This window comes from Protopterus annectens, chromosome 7.part0 (assembly GCF_019279795.1).
Source record: "Protopterus annectens isolate FY-2018-M chromosome 7.part0, PAN1.0, whole genome shotgun sequence".
NCBI lineage: Eukaryota > Metazoa > Chordata > Ceratodontiformes > Protopteridae > Protopterus > Protopterus annectens.
In genome coordinates, this window is record NC_056739.1 from 414,821,065 (window position 1) to 414,840,620 (window position 19,556).

Here is a 19,556-nt window from a genome sequence, read left to right on the forward strand (position 1 = left end):
TACCATAAATGTAGATGTCAAATCTATTATGGTGTATTTGTTTGTTTATTCATGTATATAATTTGCAAAATGTTTGGAACTTTTCAGCATTTATCCAAATGGCTGCCTGAGGCAGGACAACCCATATGTTATGACTGCAGATGCATACCTATCGGACATCTACATTTATGGTAGGTACAAAACTGTACTTTCCTGTCCACAATAAGGCATATTGATGGCTGTTTAACATTTATGAGTTAACTTTTTTGCTTTCACAAATAACCTGCCTCCGTATCCAACCCCCATAACCACTTTATGTGTATGTATTGGATATTGTGCGATCAAGAGAAAGAAATGTTTGTAGTAATGTATGTCAGTTTATTTTTCTCACACAGCCATTGCACCTCCCTGGCAAGCTATATCCATGGTCATTTAACTGTGATCAAATAACTTCCTTCTGATTTGTCTCACAACCTACGTTCCTTTCTTGACATCAAAAGTAACCACATTTTGAGTGGATGTACTTCAAATGTTTGAATTTGAAATGAAGTAATTACCATTATAATCTATTTCAATTTGTTTCTCACATTCAGCCACTGCAACTTTTTAACTTGAAAATGTTTAAAAGATTATCAATATGGCAAGTAACTGTTCCTTGCTTTTGTACTGACTGCCTTCCCCCTCCCTTCCTAAAGAAATCACTTTCTGTCTTCATCTCACTGATTGACATTGATCATATGTGGTCTTCTTCAAGGAGCACTTTAAAAATAAAATAAATAACAAGGGTATTTGCCATGGCAGTGTGCTGCTGCTAACCCTGCCCATACATGTATCTGATGTCCTATCAGTATTTTTTTAATTATATCTGTAAGAGAAAAAAATCTTCAGATCAGATAATCTGCTCTGTATGTCTGTCTTTGGTGAAAAGATTAGAGATCTCCAAATAAGCACTACTTATTTAGGCATGGTCTTTTACTATTCAGGAAGAAGGGTAGTAGGATGGTATTGGAATAAGTGAATATTCCACTATTGTAATAGAGTCTAAGGGGAAAGATTCAGAAAGGTTAGTGCAAGGAGAAGCATTTTACCCCTCAAAGTAACTATTTCTGATTTAGAGACAGCCTTACATCAGTGCTGTAACATGAAGACGGTCTGTCTCTGTGTCTTAGCAAATGATAATGAGGTATTTTGAGGGAGCAACCATATACTTTTCCCCCAGAAATGCTGCTGTAAGGCATTTATATAGTCGAATGATTCTCTGAATCGCTCGACTGAGTAAGTTTGCTTTGTTGGCTGTGTTAATGAACATGGTCAAAAGTTCGTATTTGCTCATTACTTTCAGTGGGTAATATCTCATTTGAGGTAAGTGTCAGGGAGTTTAACTGACAGGAAGTGGGGGGTGCATTTGTGAGTGTAATGCAGAGGGATTAGTGGTTTCAGGTGATGATTGTGTGTATGAGAGCCTGCCTGAATGGTCACAGTATGGGATAGTGTGTGTGTGTGTGTGTGTGTGTGTGTGTGTGTGTGTGTGTGTGTGTGTATGGGTGAATGGCTGCTTCCATGAATGTAATAGGGTGAGTGGAGGCTGTGTGTGTGTTTGTGGGGTGTAAGTCCATATCTCTAAAATGCCGAAGACTAACGAGCAAATTCTGCAATATGCAGGGAGGATCAATAAGCACCAGTGATATCTAAAAGTTAGTCAAGCAATATTTTTGCAGCATGAACAACCAATGGGTGTGGGGGTCACTAGACATCAGGAATACCTAAAAGTTAATTGAATAACACTTTTGCAGCATAAAAGGCCTATTGGGAGAGGAGGAGACCCACTAGGCACCAGGTGTGTAAAAGTAAGCTTTAAACCCTGTACCTTTGGTACACAACCCAGCTCCTCAGCTAAGTGTTATTCCTCATCATCACCACCAGACACCAGGGCAAATCTTAACATGTTAGCATATGTAATTGAAAAGGAAAACAAAAAGTTAATGTAAAAGCAGGGTGAAATTTTGGACCCTGCATCCTTGGCAAAGAAAGTAGCTTGTTAAACCAGAGCCTCAACTCCCTATTGCAACTAAGGAGGGTTTGTGTTAGTGCATTTTTCATTTTTCAAACTAGTATGAAATTCTAATGGATTGCAGTGGTTCATGAGTTACAATGGACAGGGAATATATATGAGGCAGTGTCAGGACCATTCTGTAAAATCAGGGACAGTTGAAAGGGGTGGTGATGTGCCCATGTGAGTGTGTTTGCCAAAACTGTAGGCAGTGCTAAGGCTTTAATACAAAACTGGGAAGAACACTAGATGACACCAGGGAGAAGTTCTGAAATATTAGTTGGACCCAGTTAAAAAGTGAATAGATCAAAAAGTCTGTCATCACAATGGACTTGCATAAAGAATGAAACTCTAATGTCTGTCATTGTTGACTGACTAAGGATTATTGATTTATGAGGCAAGGACAAAAATAAGAATATATAACAGGAACGGTTCTGCCAGCTGTGGGACAGGTAAGAGGTGCGTGTGTGTATGGGGAAAAGTTACTAGGGGGAGTACCTGTGCCAACATTTTGCATGGGCCGTCCGAGATGTTTACCGCAGTAAAGTACTGGTTTGCACTCACAGTAATTGCAGGAGATTCAGAGCCATGCAAATGAGCCAGTAATGAGCTGTTACCTCATTGCAGCTAACGTGTTTAATTCTCATTTTTCTCGATCGAGGAAGCAGTCCCCTTTGGATGCAGCTCTTACTACCAGCAGCGGAGTTCTTTCTGAATCCCATTCTAATTAAATGCCTCTTGCTAGTGTATTAGTTGTACTAATTAGTTATCCCAAAATCTTTTTGGGGTAGGAGAAACTTCATTTTAATATCTTAGCATTCACAAAATTGCAGAAAAAATTATCTCAGCACTTAATCTTTTGGCCACTGCCCCGTTGCTTAGATAACTTGGTCAGCTGAATTTAGTGTCTAAAAGCTGTTAAAACTGACCACATTACTTTTTAAGCAAACAAAATACTTGAAACACCCTAAGTGAGTTTAGGCTGGTGTCCAGTGTGAGTTGCACAAAATTTTCTCTGTCTCAACTGTTAGTGATTACTTCATAGTAGATTTTTTTCAAGTATTTGGTACTTTATAACATGTTGCATTTGCTAGAGGGGTCCATTTTACCTATCACAGTTAGAAACTCTGCTGTAGCACTAGAGTGCTTCTGTTTTATTTCCTCTGCTGTCTTTAATGTTTAAAGCATTTAAGCTGCTGCTTGCCAACAGTTCTTTTGTACATGACTGTGTTATAAATGTGCTTAGTTTATGGTGTGTGTGTGTGTGTGTGTGTGTGTGTGTGTGTGTGTGTGTGTGTGTGTGTGTGTGTGTGTGTGTGTGTGTGTGTGTGTGTGTGTGTGCGCGCGCTTTGAGTTACAGTCATACACGGTGATACTGGTACATATTTGTTGTTACAGTAGCCATCTGGGTGCAATTACTATGTTTTAATTTTAAGTTTTCAATACCAGACTTTCACTCTTAAGTCCTTGACCATTCTAGGAGTGTAAAAAAATGTTTTAATCATTAAATAGTGCTTCTGGACTATGTATGACTGGATTTGGGAACTTTAGTGCTTTTTTTTCTTTTTTTACAGATCAGGGGTTCCATCTAGTGGTGATTAGGGGGAAACAACTTGCAAACCACTTTTTTTTTTTTTTTTTTTTTTAATTGGTTGCTTCTTTCTTAATGCTACTGAACTCGATCGAGCATTTATTTTTTCAAGACATCAAACTGATTATATAAGTGTAAAAAATCAGCTGATGACTGCCTACCTTGATTAACTCTTAATTTTTAGACAGGATCTCACGTTGACGTGCACAGAATTTTAGCTGTGTAAATTCAGTATTCCACCCATAACCACATGACCAATTAAAAATGCCATGGTTATTAGTAAATAACTGATATGTTGAAATTCAGTATAATTAATAAGTGCATACATACATATGTTCATATAGTGATACATTTTGACGTCCCATAGTTTTGTTTCATCTCATGTTAACCTGACAAACTCACTGATGGTTCTGCTCCTTTTCTATATGCATTTAAGGCTCATTAAGCAGTTAATCTTTTCATATAAGTAGACCAGTCAAAACAAAGAAGTATTTACAACATCAGCACATATTATTGTCTAGACAATTTCATTAATCTTCTTTTTCTGAGCATGGGTTGTAATAAAATATTTCTGAAATCTCCCATTTTGTCTTATGGCTGACTTGCAGTAGTTGAAAGGAAAGATTGTTATATTTCCTTGATTTGCAGTGGTAATTTCAGGTACTACTTGGCATGGACCAGAGAGTAGAGAAAATGTTATCAGTTGTCTTTCCCTGTTAGACACAACAAACTGTGACTGGCAGTATCTAAGAAGACCTTACTTAAGTGACAAGCTAACTGCATTATGTTTTGTTACAATCATGTTACGATCATTATAGAGCATTTCTGAATAAGAAGGTAAAAGCTCATTCTGCAAATTCTGCCTTAGCACCCTTTCTGTGACTTATGATGTCTACTGCGGAAGGTATCTTGCAAACATAATGCAGCTGTGATGTATCCTAGTAGTAGATGTTTGTGTCCAGGGATCATTGCTGCATTAGGAGCACCCTGTTACCCCCACCCCCCCAAAAAAAAATGGAGAGAGAGAAAGAAAAACAGGAAGACCACTAAGCCAGAACATGTTGCAATCCAGCACACTACACAGATGGTGGGGAGGGGGACCCCATATGCATTGTCATGCTCTTGCAGAATAAATCTTTACTATGACCTGCAGATTTCAGGAGAAGGTTATCTCAGGACCCAGAATGGTCAAACTGATTCCTTTTAGTTACAAGACACAGTTGAAAAAAGAACTAAATCTGGTGTGGGCTTCTCTCTCTGTATCTACTAAACAATAAGGAGAACACTAACCCACTGCTGGACATCTGAATCTCTGGGAGTCTGGCTGGCCATGCAGACATACTAATGGCTAATTCCTGCATGATTTATGACTACTATTGCAGCAGTAATCCTCCTATTTGAACATCAGATGGTATGGTAAGTCATAGTTGTACTTTTTTTATTTTATTTTCTTAACTGGTTTCGAATTTGTTTCATATGGAATGGTTTTATACACTCTGCTTGCCATTTTTTTTACAAATGAATAAAATCGAGGAACAAAACTATAGTACTTGGTTTGGTTTTGGATAAGCAATGTTCAGAACTATTGTGCTTCATTTGGTTTGGGATAATTAGACTTGTGCAGACCATGTGAATGACAAGGTACCACTCTGTGTTTAGTTTTACAGAATGTCTTATGTGCTGTGTATTACTTATTCTTCATCTTGTGTCCTCCTTCATGCTGTCATATTCTGCACTTGATTGCCATGTAGGTAGAAATTCAGTAGTAACAAATGCTTATTTTCCTTTGCAGGATGAAGAATACCCAAGAGTACTGATTGGTGTGTTTATAGAACAACCAACACCTTTCATCCCAGAGTTTCTGGAGAGGTTACCTAGTCTTGACTACCCTCTGAGCAAAATCAGTCTTTTCATCCACAACAAGGTGAGGATTTTGCTGAGCAACTAGCCAAACATTATCTAAAAGTAACAAGTGGATCAAATGAAAATGCAGGTACTGATAGCAAGTAAAGACCACCTGTCTCACCTAATATTCCCGTTTCTGTACTTATTGTATAAGTTGCAGCAGATATTAGATTACATGCTGCCTAATCCATCCCTCTGATCAGTTCTGTTATTTGCCCCATGTTTTCCTGAAACAGATGAGAAAGTGAAACAGACCAAAGAGCAATGTCTAGTCAGTAAGGAGGAAGCACATCTGCTGCTGCACATACACGCACTTCTGTAAGTAGACTGCTGCAAGATGGAAACATTATGTACTTCAGGGGAATAAAGGTTTAAGCAAATAGCTTATTTCTCATGAGGGAATCTGTGGGAGCATTGTAGGGGTAATACTGAAGGCAGGAGAAAAATGGCTTAAAGTTGATATGAGATATACTTTCACAGAGAAGGTCTTAGTTTCACAGAATAGTCTTACTGGTTGTAGTCTCGTAGTTGTAGTGGTAGTTAAGGATCCTTAGGATAGACAAAAAGCCTTAGGGATACAAATACTACACAGAGGCCTCACCCATCCTTGGTGCGAAGTGTCAGCTATGAGAGGTGAATCAGACTTGAACTGAACGATACTACTATAAAATAATCATGTTTTCAGGTAATTTACCCCAACAAAATGCACTCAAACAGCTCAACTGGATCGAGCTTCCATCCTACCTTAGCCTTAGCTAAAAATAGGTCATAAGATCCTCCCACCAGCCACACAAATGTCTGCCTCTACTCTCCTTCAGCTGCACAGGCCACCAAAAGGTGTTAGATCAAAAAACTCAGTACCTTTCCTCCACAGATAAAGGTCGCGACTCCTTCAGGGAATCCCTGTACTCTACTTACCTCTCTAAATGGTAAATAACCTCTCTCTCTGAGACATATTACACAGCTAACAAGCTTTAAAGTTTTGCTTACCTCATACTACAAAAATAGTTGGCTCTCTCTTTGCTCACACCTCCTAGCTAGTTTATCAGGACTATATTACCAATCACCTCCAGTCTGTATAGCAAAACTGTCATATAATCTCTGTTATTTTTATTTATAAATTCACAACTATCCAATTAACATCTGTCTTCATTGCTTCAGTCTCATCCTTTAGAAGAATGTTGTAAAACTGTTCTGCACATATTTAATATTCTTAATATTTCAGTTTCCTTCCATTACTGTATAGGACTACAATGATTTTGATTGATTTAATACACCACAGCCGTGATTTTTCTAATGTTTTGTAGAGCATTTCATTAGTTCAGTGCTTACTAAAGCAAATATTACCTTAGTAAATGTTTGCACTGTGAACACACACATGCAGTACTTTGTGTATAGTTTCTTTTTTGGGGCTTTTCTCCCTGGGCTTCCCCTGAAAAGGGATAGTTTACCCAGTCCGACTTTCCTGGTCAATAAATGAAAACAAATAAATAAATAGAAAATAAACAGAGAAAGAAAAGGAAATATTGATCACGCATGGATTAGACCAGCTTTAGCTGAGTGAAATGCAGTGGCAGCAGCAAACAGAATACTGGGTGTATCGTTAAGGAGATAGTCCAGAAGCAAAGACGAAATGCTTCCAGTCTGCAAGGCCTTGATGAGCTTACAGCTTGAGTTATGCATGCAGTTCTGGAGGGCATGTATGAAGGTGACATCAATCTGCTGGAAAGAATTGAGAGGAAAGCAACTGGAAAGATCTGAGGGATGGAATACAACTGATAACAACCAAAGGAACTAGAGATGTTCTTCATGTTTCACTGTTGCAGTCATCACATTTGGGGGTTATCTGCTTGCAGTAGCCCTCAGTCGGCCAGATTATCAAAGTCTTGGGTCCTGCGTCGGTTGCTGTCTCATCTTCCATGACGTCAGGTAGTGTGGTATAAAGCATTGCAGCTGACGCCATTACCCCAGTCTTTCTTGCTGTGTGGTGCCTGAAGCAGTTTGCAAGTGCCGGTCGGCCGACTCCTGAAATTTTTGTTTTCGAGTTACAGAACTGAAGTCTTCAACTAAAGCTAAGTACCCCATTGGGGAAACTTTTTCTTGCTCTAAACCGATGTCAGTAAAAGTCAGTAATTGTATTTCTTGTGGAAAGCAAATACCTTATAAAGATTTTCATTCGTACTGTATTCCTTGCCTAGGTCCTGACCACGACGTACCTTGCTGTCGGTTTTGTGCCTTATTTAAACTACAAACTATTCATCGTTGGTATATTTATGCTTCTAAATATTTTGGTACTCGGTTCAATTATCCAGATGTCTTCGGTAAGCCACCCGACTACCGAAATTCTGAAAAAACGCAACGATAAAGACAGACACAGGCCACCTAGGTCCAGAGCTGCCGACGACGCCTCTCCTAAGCTAGTTGCCAGTTCGCCGGTACTCAGTGAGGTGCTTTTGCAGCCCCTGATACCCGCTACTTCAGATTCGCAGGCCTCTACTGAGACCCATTCGGAGTCTGGTATGCCGCGAGATGCTTCAACTGTGGAACCTGCAGATGTCTCTGCCTTGGATGGGTCTGGAGCCACTGTGCAGGCGGCTTCTGAGGGTGTTTTCAGGCCTACTGACTTGCATATTAAACCGATGCCATCTTCTTCTTCAAGGTCTAAAACTCGATACATGCCTAGAAAACTGACGGACAGACCGCATGGTCAGGTCTCTATGCCTAAGAAACAAATAAGAATGGCTGAAGACCTTATTACTTTAATCAGGGGAAGCCAACCTTCCCACTCTAAGAGACATAGGCCTGAATTTGCTTATGATCTTTCTGATCAGGATTCTGAAAGTTCTGTTTCCTCTGATGACCAGGATTTACCCTTATCTACCTATGAGGATTCTGATGCAGAGGACTCCATTCCCTCTGCTTCCCCTCTAGAGGATTTCTCTTTTGGTGAAACCTTGCATGCTCTTAGGGAGCATTTTTGCTGGGAAAGCCAGGATTACTCTGATTCTAAAAAGAGGCTTAGGGATTTCTTACTCCTGCCCCAACACAGGCATTTAGCTATCCCTCCTGTACTGGACATTGTTGATGATGCCTTTTTGGAATCTAGCTTGGCCCCTGACTCTTTACCTCCTGCTCCCAGAAAACCTGATAGATATTACAGGGTTCCTGACTCTCACAAGTTTCTTTTTAAAAATCCTACTGCGGATCCTGAGGCCATTTCACAGGGACCCAAGGGCATTAAGGCTACTACTGCCAAAAGTCCTACCCACTCTGATAGAGATTCCAGGGCGCTGGATAGATGGGGTAAGAAGGTATACACTTCTGCAACCTTGGCCATTAGAGCCTTAAACTGCCAGTTACATATGTTAAAGTATCAGCAACATATTATTGGATTGCTTAAACAGAAAATGATGTTGATTCCTGACTGTGCTGAAAATAAGGATTTACAGGATTTAATGCATTCCACTGAATAAGTTGGTAAACATACTTTGCAATGTGGTTTTGATTCACTAGAGGCATCTTTCAGGGCTGCTGTCACTGAGTCTGTACTTAGAAGGCATGCTTGGCTTAAGGAGCGATCTTTGCCAGGTCATGTTAAAGCTAAATTGCTAGATGCTCCCTTAAATCATGACCGCCTGTTTGGAAACAAAGCAGAAGAAGTACTTAAAAAGATGGAGGAAAAAGCTAAATTTATGCAAACTGTTAAGGATTTCCTACAAGTACAGCCTCCAAGATATACTAGGCATTGGCCCTCTAAGAATTGGTCCTTTCCTGCCTCTTCCAGGCCTTCTCAGTCCAAACCCAGGACCAACAGAACACCCAAGCGTCAGTCCCAAGGTACACACATGACTAAGCAGTGAGGGGCTTCCACTTTCAAACCAGGGAGTAGTAAGACTCCCCCCATGGTAAACTGTCTCAATGACTTAACTTTAAAACTTCCAAGCCCTTCTCAAATGACAGCTCCTTTAGAGGGAAAGATTGCTCTGCAGGCAAAAAACTGGGAACTTATTACCCAGGACAAATGGGTTTTAAGTATAGTATCCCAAGGATACAGATTTCACTTCTATACATTACCAACCCCAAACGGCTGGCCAGATCTGCCCCCAAATCAGTGGGCAGAGGCTCAAAAGCAAGTACTCTCTCTCTCTTAAGTATAAAGGCTGTTCACTGTGTACTAGAAGAGGAAATGGGACAAGATTTCTACTCAAGACTTTTCCTGGTACCCAGAAAAGACAATTCATGGCGTCCTGTCCTGGACCTTTCTGTCCTAAACACCCTTTTGGTGATCCCAAAATTCAAGATGCTAACTCTTCACCAATTGCTTCCTATGCTAGGCAAGAATGCCTGGTTGGCAACACTGGATTTAAAGGAGGCCTACCTGCACATCCCAATCGGGGAATCTTGCAGAAGATACCTACACTTCAAAGCAGGCTACATGCACTATCAGTTCTCTGCACTGCCCTTTGGCTTATCTACTGCACCCAGGGAATTCACAAAGTGCCTAGCTCCAGTCATTGCATTTTGCAGGCAAAGAAATATTCAAATATACCCATACCCGGACGATTGTCTAATTCAGGCAGAAAGCCAGCACATACTTTTGAATCATCTGGCATTTGTATAAAAAGTGATAACATGTCTGGGGTACACTATAAACGAAAAGAAATCACATTTTGTACCCTGTCAACAAATTATATTCCTGGGAGCAAGCTTAAACACAACTTCCCAGATGGCTTTCCTCATACCAGAGAAACAAATTCATTTGACAGCTTACTTCAAACTAATGGCCACAAAAACTCTGCTGTCTGCAAGGCAAATACTGCAAGCCTTGGGGTTCATGGCTTCCTGCTTTCTCCTAATTCCATATGCAAGACTGCATATGAGGAAACTACAATGGTATCTAAAAAGCCTATGGTGTCAACATTCTCAGGATCTAGAAGCAATGATTCCTGTCATACCTTGCCTACAGTTGGGGTTCCTTTGGTGGGCAGAGGCCTGCCACCAAAACAAGGGACTACCATTGTCTCTACCCCCTGCTGCCCAAACTCTAACAACAGACGCATTCAGACTATGCATGGGGGGCTCACCTGGCAGGGAATTGCATTCAGGGCAAATGGAACCCAAGTCAAATGCACCTGCATATCAGTCAAAAAGAAATGTTAGCTGTACAGAATGCTCTACCAGCCTTCAAGGACCACATTCTTCCAGGACAATTAATGGTAAAGATGGACAACACCACTCTTATGTGGTACATAAACAAGCAGGGGGGCACTCGTTCATACCCCTCTGCAGACTAGCCATGGCTCTGTGGAAGGACAGCCTTGAGCTATCAAGTGCATCTACAGGCTGAATTCCTGCCAGGAAAGCTAAATACATTGACAGATGAGCTAAGCAGAAATCTCATGGGCCCACACAAGTGGAAACTGGAACCAAAGATATTCTATATGTTGATAAACAAATGGGGGAGTCCAGATATAGACCTGTTTGCCTCTCCCCAGAACTACCAATTGGACAAATTCTGCACAAGGACTCCCCACAAACAAACTTGGAAAGTGGATGCCCTGTCCTTCAACTGGAAAAATCTATCAGTTTATGCCTTTCCTTCTCTGCCTCTCCTCTCCAAAGTACTACTGAAGATCAAACAGGACAAACCAAGGATGATACTGATTACACCAGACTGGCCACGCCAACACTGGTACCCCCTCTTGTGCAGTGTGTCACTGCTAGCACCATGGCACCTGCCTCAGACCCCTACCCTGCTGTCCCAGCAGGAAGGCAAGATTCTGCATCCTCATCTTCAAGCCCTGAAACTGGCAGCCTGGCTAATTACCTGATCTCTCCATCACCATCCCTCAGTAAACAAGTGTTGGATGTCATTCTGGAGGCAAGGAGGCCTAGTACTAGAAAATCTTATGCTGAAAAATGGAAAAGATTCTGTTCCCGGTACCAAACTCTGGGGATGGACACAGCAGCAGCCACTTTACCTCAGATTCTTCAATACTTAACTGAGATGTTTCACAAGGGCCTTTCCTTTTCCTCCATCAAAATTCATGCCTCAGCCATTTCAGTTCATTACAAAGAAGAACCACCCCTCTTCTCTCATCCACTGCTCAAGCAGTTCCTCAGAGGGGCCAAACACTTAAGACCACCCAGGAGAGCCCCAACTCCAGCCTGGGACCTTAACTTTGTATTGGAAAAACTCACTCTACCTCCTTTTGAACCAGCTGCAAGTGCAGACTTAAAATTCCTTTCTTGGAAAACTGCCTTCCTTTTAGCAATCACTTCAGCAATAAGGGTGTCTGAATTACAGGCCCTTATGGCAGTGGAGCCTTTCACCATCTTTCATGTGGACAGGGTGTCCCTCAGGACCAATCCCTCCTTCATGCCCAAGGTGGTATCCAGTGTGGCTCTTAATCAGTCTATTCATTTGCCAACCTTCTTTTCTAATCCACAGAACAAAGGGGAATGAATACTGCACTCCTTAGATGTGCACAGATTTTACTTTGACAGGACTAATCCTCAAAGGAAATATGAACAGCTGCTGGTGGCATTTGCTGCAGGGGTAGAGGGGAAGGTAATTTCAAAGCAATCCATTTCTAAATGGATAGACCATTGCATTAATTTCTGCTATAAGTACCATGGAAAACCTACCCCACAGGGGATAAGACCACACTCAACCAGGGCTGCATCTACCTCTACAGCCTTTCTCAGAGGTGTCCCTACCAGGGCCATCTTAGAAGCTGCTACCTGGAGTTCTGTTCATACTTTCACCAAGCATTACCATTTGCCAATTTTCTGTAAATCCAGAGCTGGTTTTGCCACTGTAGTCTTGCAGGGCCTCATAGCTAGTCCTAATGCTATCTAAATTCCTCCTCCCATCCTTAGCTTTGGGAATCTACCCAAATGTGATGACTGCAAAAGGGAAACATGAAGAACATAGTACAGTTGTTTACACTTACCATAAATGTAGATGTTCAAGTGTATTCACTGTTGCAGTCCTGGTTACCTTCCCTCCAACCCCCTGACTTCTATTGCCTATACCTCTGTTCTTGTTTACTATGCTTAAAGCTTTTTGGTGTATTTGCTTTTTTGTTGGAGGTGTAACCTTTTATATAATTGCTTCCCATTATGGGGGCACCTGACATCTGGGGCAAGAAAAACTGATGTAATGGCGTTGGCTGCATTCTTTATACCCCTGACTACCTGACGTCATGGAAGATGAAACAGTAACCGATGCAGGACCCAAGACTTTTATAATCTAGCCGACTGAGGGCTACTGCAAGCAGATAACCCCCAAATGTGATGACTGCAACAGTGAATACACTCGAACATCTACATTTATGGTAAGTGTTCACAACTGTACTTTCTTCTCAGTTGAGACCAGAAAAAACAGTATTCAGGACTTGATATTGGTGTACAAACTCATGTCATGCAGCTGTAAAGTTGTCACACTGAGCAGGAAAGACAAAGGAAGAAGGAGGAGACAGCATATCGTAGGCAACAGCTGCTCACTGTATCTCTTAAAGTGCTTCTTCGGAGAGAGGGTGGTAGACCCTTGGAATGAGCTATTAGAATGGTTGGTGGAATGGAAATTGACATGAACACTCAGGAGGGCATGGGGGCATGTTGGAAATGGTAAGGAGGAAGGTATGGATCGAGGGAAGGTAATTAAAAGGGTAGCCAAAAACGCTTATTGTCTCCTGACATGCTACAGCTGATCTAATTATATTTGGCTGTCTATTAAAAAGATACTGCAGCATATCCGTTTGATAGGAAAATGATGAGTAGATGGGTCAGGTGATTGTTTTCTTCCAACCAGAGCCGTTTTTTTGAGAGTCCATATCTGAAGAACTTTGCTGGAGCAGAACAAGTTTGAATGCTGTAAAGTGTGTTACTACTTCCCTGAGGATCTTAGCATGTTCCCCTTTGGTATAACCCAGCTCTCCATGTGCCTCATCATAATATACTATTACAACTACTGTGCAGCTAGGCCCTCTTTAGAGTTTGAAGGTGGGGAAGCACATAGTTTGCTATTGATAATTGCTGAAACCACAAATTTCTTAAAGGATAATTCCATTAACTTTGTGTGTCAAACAGTGCAGTATGGTCCTAGGTAGATGGTTGAGAGTCCTATGTATGATCTTGGGATATCAGTTTAGGGCTCCCAAAAACACAGGTGAAGAGTGAATTTAGAACTTGCTCCCAAAATCTCAGGAGAAGAGAGAATCTCGAACATCACTTTCTAATACAGAGTTCAGATGTAAGAATTGGATTTTTGAATCTGACTCATTGATCGGATTTGTCTTGCTCATCAGTAGGCTGTATATGAATGGAATGCGGGGCAGTATGTTTCATTGGTCAGTGTTATTTGTAAAGTAGTGTGAATAACTCTGAAAGCTATCTGACTCAGGAGTTCACAGCCATCTGTAATAGCACTACTTCCATCATCTTTACAAATAAGATCATAGAATCACAGTCTCATTACTGCATCCAGAACACAGCTGGTGTCACTTAGGAAGTTATGCTCATGCATATTGCTGAAGGTGAAACAATTACTGAATATTTATTAAGAGAAATATATGTTTGTAGAGCACTCATTAAGTCAAGCAAACCAACATTCAGTGTTAAATATAATATTGCACATGGTTTCCTGACTGGAGATTGTAGCAATTTAAAAAAAGAAAAAAAAAAGCATCTTTAAACCACAGAATGTCAGTGATCTGTTCTTCCCTAATCTACTGAGGCAGGAAATTGCATAGATAAAAGCAACAGAAGAAAGGCCTTGTATCTCCGCAGTTTGAGTGCCTCTGTCCCTCAAAGGAGAATAAAAAGGGCCAGGTGGCCACAGACATGTTAGCACAGTATCATAAAGATCATGCAAGACTTTTTAAGTTAGCAAATCTTGAATGTAATCCGCCATTTACCAAGACAGTTATAACTCAGAGTGATGTTGACATATGAAAAGAAACTCCATCCCTACCTTAGCCAAGGCTTGGGCCACGTGTAGAAAAAATATTCTTCTCACCATTTCTTCTTGGATAAAGTTTCACAGAGAGATAACCCTTGAAGTCACAAAACATTTACTAGAATATTAAGTTCTACCCGAATCTGGTATTTGCCTTGACCAGTATGTTATGTTAAACAGTGCAGCCAGTTTGTTTACAACAGATGTGTTTGCCATTTTTCTTCAACTGCCATCTGATCTTTTAACAGCTAGCGTGTCAGTCTTGTCTGAATCAGATCACTAGAAGTCATCTGTATGTGGATTTCAAACAGTCTGATGTTCAGTGAAAGCTGAATCTGTATGCCCAGTTTTGAAAGATAGATATAGCTGGGTATCATCGGCATAGTGAAGAAAACTCAGACCATATTAATTTAGGACTGATACCAGAAGCTATGTGTTTCAGCTGCGAAAATTACAGGTGACAAAGACGACTTGCAAACCCCTTGATTTGAGAAGCAGGATGAATAAGATTTGTATAGACTTCTCCCTGGGACCTGCATTTAAAAGGAAGTGAGCTAGCTGTGGACAGTCCTTTCTTAATCACAGATAATTCATGGGTATTCCTGCATATCACAATGCATGGTCTCGTGGTTATGAAAGATACTGGTCAACCAAAGGCCTGTCTTACTGATGTTTATGTATTTGTAAACACCAGACTACAGTGTGTCAAGAATGTCATGCCTGGCAGCATGTTTGTGGGATAAAGCCCTGAATATGACCCAGGTGGCCCAGGTTTGACTAGTGGCAATGACGCTGAAATGGCCTCAGCAAGGGAAGATGGGAGTGAGTAGCTAATGTCTGTTTGCCCATCCTGGGTGGAAGGAAGTGGTGTACCTTCTGCACCAACGATGTAAATCAGAGGGCTGAGGTACTAGAGGTAGCAACTGTGGAGTGGGTGGTGCACACTGCACAAGCAAGGAAGTGGTCCATAAGGTGGGTCAGGATCTGCTCTTAGAGAATTTCTCATAGCAGAGGCACTTATTATGAACAGAAGCCTCCATGTAAATGGGAGGAATTGTTAGGCAGCGACTGCTTTCATCTAAATTATGTCACATCCGTATGCTCAACTCTCATCTAAATCATGTTGCACCTGTATGCCCAACTCTTGCCTTGCTCGAGAATGAATGGGTCAGTAGGCACTCTTTCGGACCACAGACTGAACAATTTGTAGGTCTCTCACTAGGGTTCAGAAATTATTAGGCTGCCTGTTATCTCACAGGAAATAAAAGGGCCAATGGAATGAAGTGGAAGGGGCTAGGGTATGATCACAGGATGTTGTAGCACAAGAAAAAAGTATTCTGACTGACTGCAGTAATTTTAAGTTGAATAGTCTTCAGCCTTTCCAAAGCCTTATAGAAAAGTTGAAAGCCATTCTGTAGTTGATCAGACTTTCAGTGTCAAACTAGGCTTTCTTTATAGAACTGAGTTTTTTTTTTTTTTTGTCGGTCCGCAGGATGTGCCTAGTGACTCATTCTGCCTGTATCCATACGGCCCATTTTTCTCCCTTCAAGGTGAGGGCCATCTGTCCCATAATGGTGGTGTGGAAGTGGGCCAGTCTACCGGTCCAGCGGAATATCTTATCCCTACTACCTCAGCAGTTTGCATCCTCCCTAGTTGCTGATATCTGGTGGTCGTGAAGTACATGCCCTGCAGTGAGCCACAGACAACCTCCTAGCTAATCGGCTGAGTGCTCTACTCCATGGGAAGGCTAGATTGCTTACTGCAGGTGATACACCTGCATTTCCATACATATGGCCAATCCAGTGAGTTGAGCTACCCCTTACAAGGGTGGGTGAACTGGCATTGACCTCTTACTTCATCTTGCACCACTCAGTCCCTCCAGCACTCATGCTACTAGTGAAACACAGGTTGTCTGTGCTGCAGTTAGGCCTTTATCATTCTGCGCCACAGACTGGGTGACAAGAACTAGATTATGATGTCAAGAAAGTTACCTGCACCAGTAATATCCTAGCATCTTCAGATCATGGATTCAAAATATATTCATAATTGTAAAGGAAGGTCTGTTGTGACAAGGTAATGGGTTGCTTTTTTATTAACTTTTCTGCCGCACCTTATTGTTGTTATTAAAATGACAATAAGCTTGTTGTTTGCTGAGTAAAGGTACTGATGTGTACCCTTTCTGCCATGCTCCAATCCATTTTAATAAATTAAAGAGTGTAAAATATAAAATGCAGTACAATACTATAGATTACAATAGAATAGTATTACTTTTAGTTTTCGATAGCAATAGTATGCAAGTGTCTCAACTAAAAGCTACTTCATTTACTACAATGTACTGAGACCACATAAATTTAATGCATTGACACTGCTAAGAAGTCTGTTGGAAAGCACATCAAATATGCATAAACACATCCTTGGTTAAGTAGTACTGAATACTTCAGATGCAGAGGATAGCATCCTAATCCTAAACTGTAAGTCTGACACTAGTGCAGACCTCGACTGTAACCTTAAGGTTACTGACTTCTGCAGATACTACAGAAGAGCATTCACCAAAATGGCCTTTTATTCATTGTGACATTTGCAAAAAAAAAAGTTGTCAACTAATGATGTTGACGAATTGAAGTTCAGTAACATTTGTCATATGCCCTGCTTCCAGAAGCAGCATTGTAATAAACATAATACATAGTGGAAAATAGTTGGTAATTTAAATTATTTATAATTCAGTAACTGAGTCTGGTCTGGTCTGTGGACCCTTTCGGCCATGGCCCAGGTCAAAAAGACCAACAGCAAACATAATAGCCACAGTTTTAATAAAGCCAAAAAACAGCATTTTTTGGGGGATGTAGATGGCTAGCAAAGTGCCTAGAGAAATCCTTTGCAGAGAAGGAGAGAGCATGTAAACTGCACACAGTGTCAAATTAGGACTGAGTTCCAAACCTTTGAGCTGTGACACAGAGATTATACCACTGAGCTGCTATGCTGCAGGCATTCACTGGTTATGTACTAGAACACAATGACAGTCGAATCAGCACCATGGCTTGCGTAAACAGGTGAGTAGGATGGATGTCTTGAGCCCTTTTTCCAGCAACAACCTAGTTAGAATGTCAGTGAAAAAAGTTCATGTACATTCAAAAATATGCAGAAGACATTACATCATTTATAGTAAAAAAAAAAAAAAATGTTTAAACAATGGCCCCAGTGACAACCAAAACAAAAATAAAATAAAAACATCACTGTGTTGCAGCCAAAACTCTCCATAACCTTCGAAAGGTATCAAACATTTTATTAAGACATAAAAATGTTTGAAAAGTATTCATTGAGCACTTTCATCCCCTCAGAACGGGGACTTCATCAGAAGACATGCCTTCTATTAAATCCAGCATTTATAGCTCAATGCGTTGATGACATCACAGCCACACAAATGCATTTAAAGACACAATCACTTTGTTTGTTTAAAAAATACAACTTAAAAAACACTTAGAAACATCTGTACCATATTTAGTGCACTTGAAATAAACTTTCCTAACTTCATGGAAATTTGTAGCATAGCCTTTTGTCCCTAGCTCTCTTAATTAACAGGGGTTTTACAGAAATTACTTCATTTAGACCTATGCCCTCCCCTGCCTGCAGCTCGATCTGCCATTTGACTTCTTTTTCTTCCATTAAGTTTCTGTAGTCCCCCCCCAGGGTTAACTAATCCTTTCTCTAAGATCCAAAAGTGGAACCCTGGAAAATTCCCACAAACTAAAGAATGCCTATACAGTGCATTATTATTATTCTTGGTGGATATCTGATACTTGTGTTCATATATCCTATTACGTATTCCTTTCGGTTTTGCCAACATAATATGCTGGACATCCCTTACACAGTGCAAGGTATATGACACCTGAAGTGTGACAGTTATCCTTAACAAATTCTACTTTTGATTTGAGGGTTTTTCTAAAATAACCATTTTACAATCTACTATGTAGCAACATTGTGAACAGGATCCACAATTTATAGTACCTTCTTACTTATTAGCTTGTGTGTTCTTCACATGTTCAAAACTTTCTTTTGTTTACCCCAGTTTTGTATACATAGGAGGGTCTGTCTCCTACAACCCTTCTCAAATCAGGGTTTTCCCTGAGAATGGCCCAGTTTTTTTCCAATATGTCCTTCACTTTCCCTACCCTTCCCCAGTGTAGTAAAATCATAGCCTTTTCAAAGTTTTTTGTCCCTAGAGTGACTCTCTAACCATGTTAAAATTTTCTAACAGGGGTTTGAATTTTTTACCCCATTCCCTTCTAACATAATCCACATTTTCCTGAACCATGCCCTGTGGATATCCTCTTTCATAGAACATTTCTGCAACTTTCTGTAATTCATTCTCAAGGTCACCAGCTGAAGATGTCATTCTAGCAACCCTTACCATTTGGCCTTTCACAATACTGGTCTTTTGATGGGGAGGGTGACTACTCGTGTATTCAAGGTAAGAGTTGCTGAATGTGGGCTTTCTATATATTTTATATGTAAAACAGCTTGGAGTTTTAAAAATCTGAGGGTCTAACTAATTGACAAAGGGTTGCTTGTGTGAGTAAATTTTAAGCAACTAGTAGTGGAATTCAGGTACTTAAATTCCTCCATTCTATCTATGGAACTATTCCACAGAATAAAAATGTTGTCCAAAAATCTTGCTTATAATTTGACATTTTGAAAGTACTCACATCTAAAGACTTTTAACTCCCAGTCAAGGAGAAACAAATTTGCAAATATGGGAGCACATGAGGCTCCCATAGCAACACCTTTGTTTTGTTTGAAGTATTCTCCTTCAAAATATATATATCATTATAGTCTAAAAGTACCCCCATGAAGTCAACTATTAAATTTACTTTCTCATTAGAGAAACCGGACATTTTGTTCAAACAGTTGGCAAACATGTCTAACCCTTCTTCTCTAGGGATGCAAGTGAATAAATTCACTACATCTGTGATCAAGAAAATCAAATTGTTCTCCCAAAGCTCTTACTTAATTCTACCCAAAAAATCCCATGAATCTTTTACTAAATGCTCCACTTTATTCACAACTTGTTT

General features: G+C 40.5%; 1 protein-coding gene across 2 annotated transcripts in view; it reads left to right on the forward strand.

Annotated features, from left to right (window-relative positions):
- The window catches only part of PLOD3 (procollagen-lysine,2-oxoglutarate 5-dioxygenase 3), a gene marked incomplete at its 3' end in the record, with an annotated part of 993,531 nt that overhangs the window by 538,575 nt on the left and 435,400 nt on the right, over positions 1–19,556 (forward strand). For both annotated transcript variants that reach the window (XM_044076999.1, XM_044077000.1), the window contains 1 exon segment: positions 5,413–5,544. In XM_044076999.1, coding sequence (XP_043932934.1) covers positions 5,413–5,544 — 132 coding nt within the window.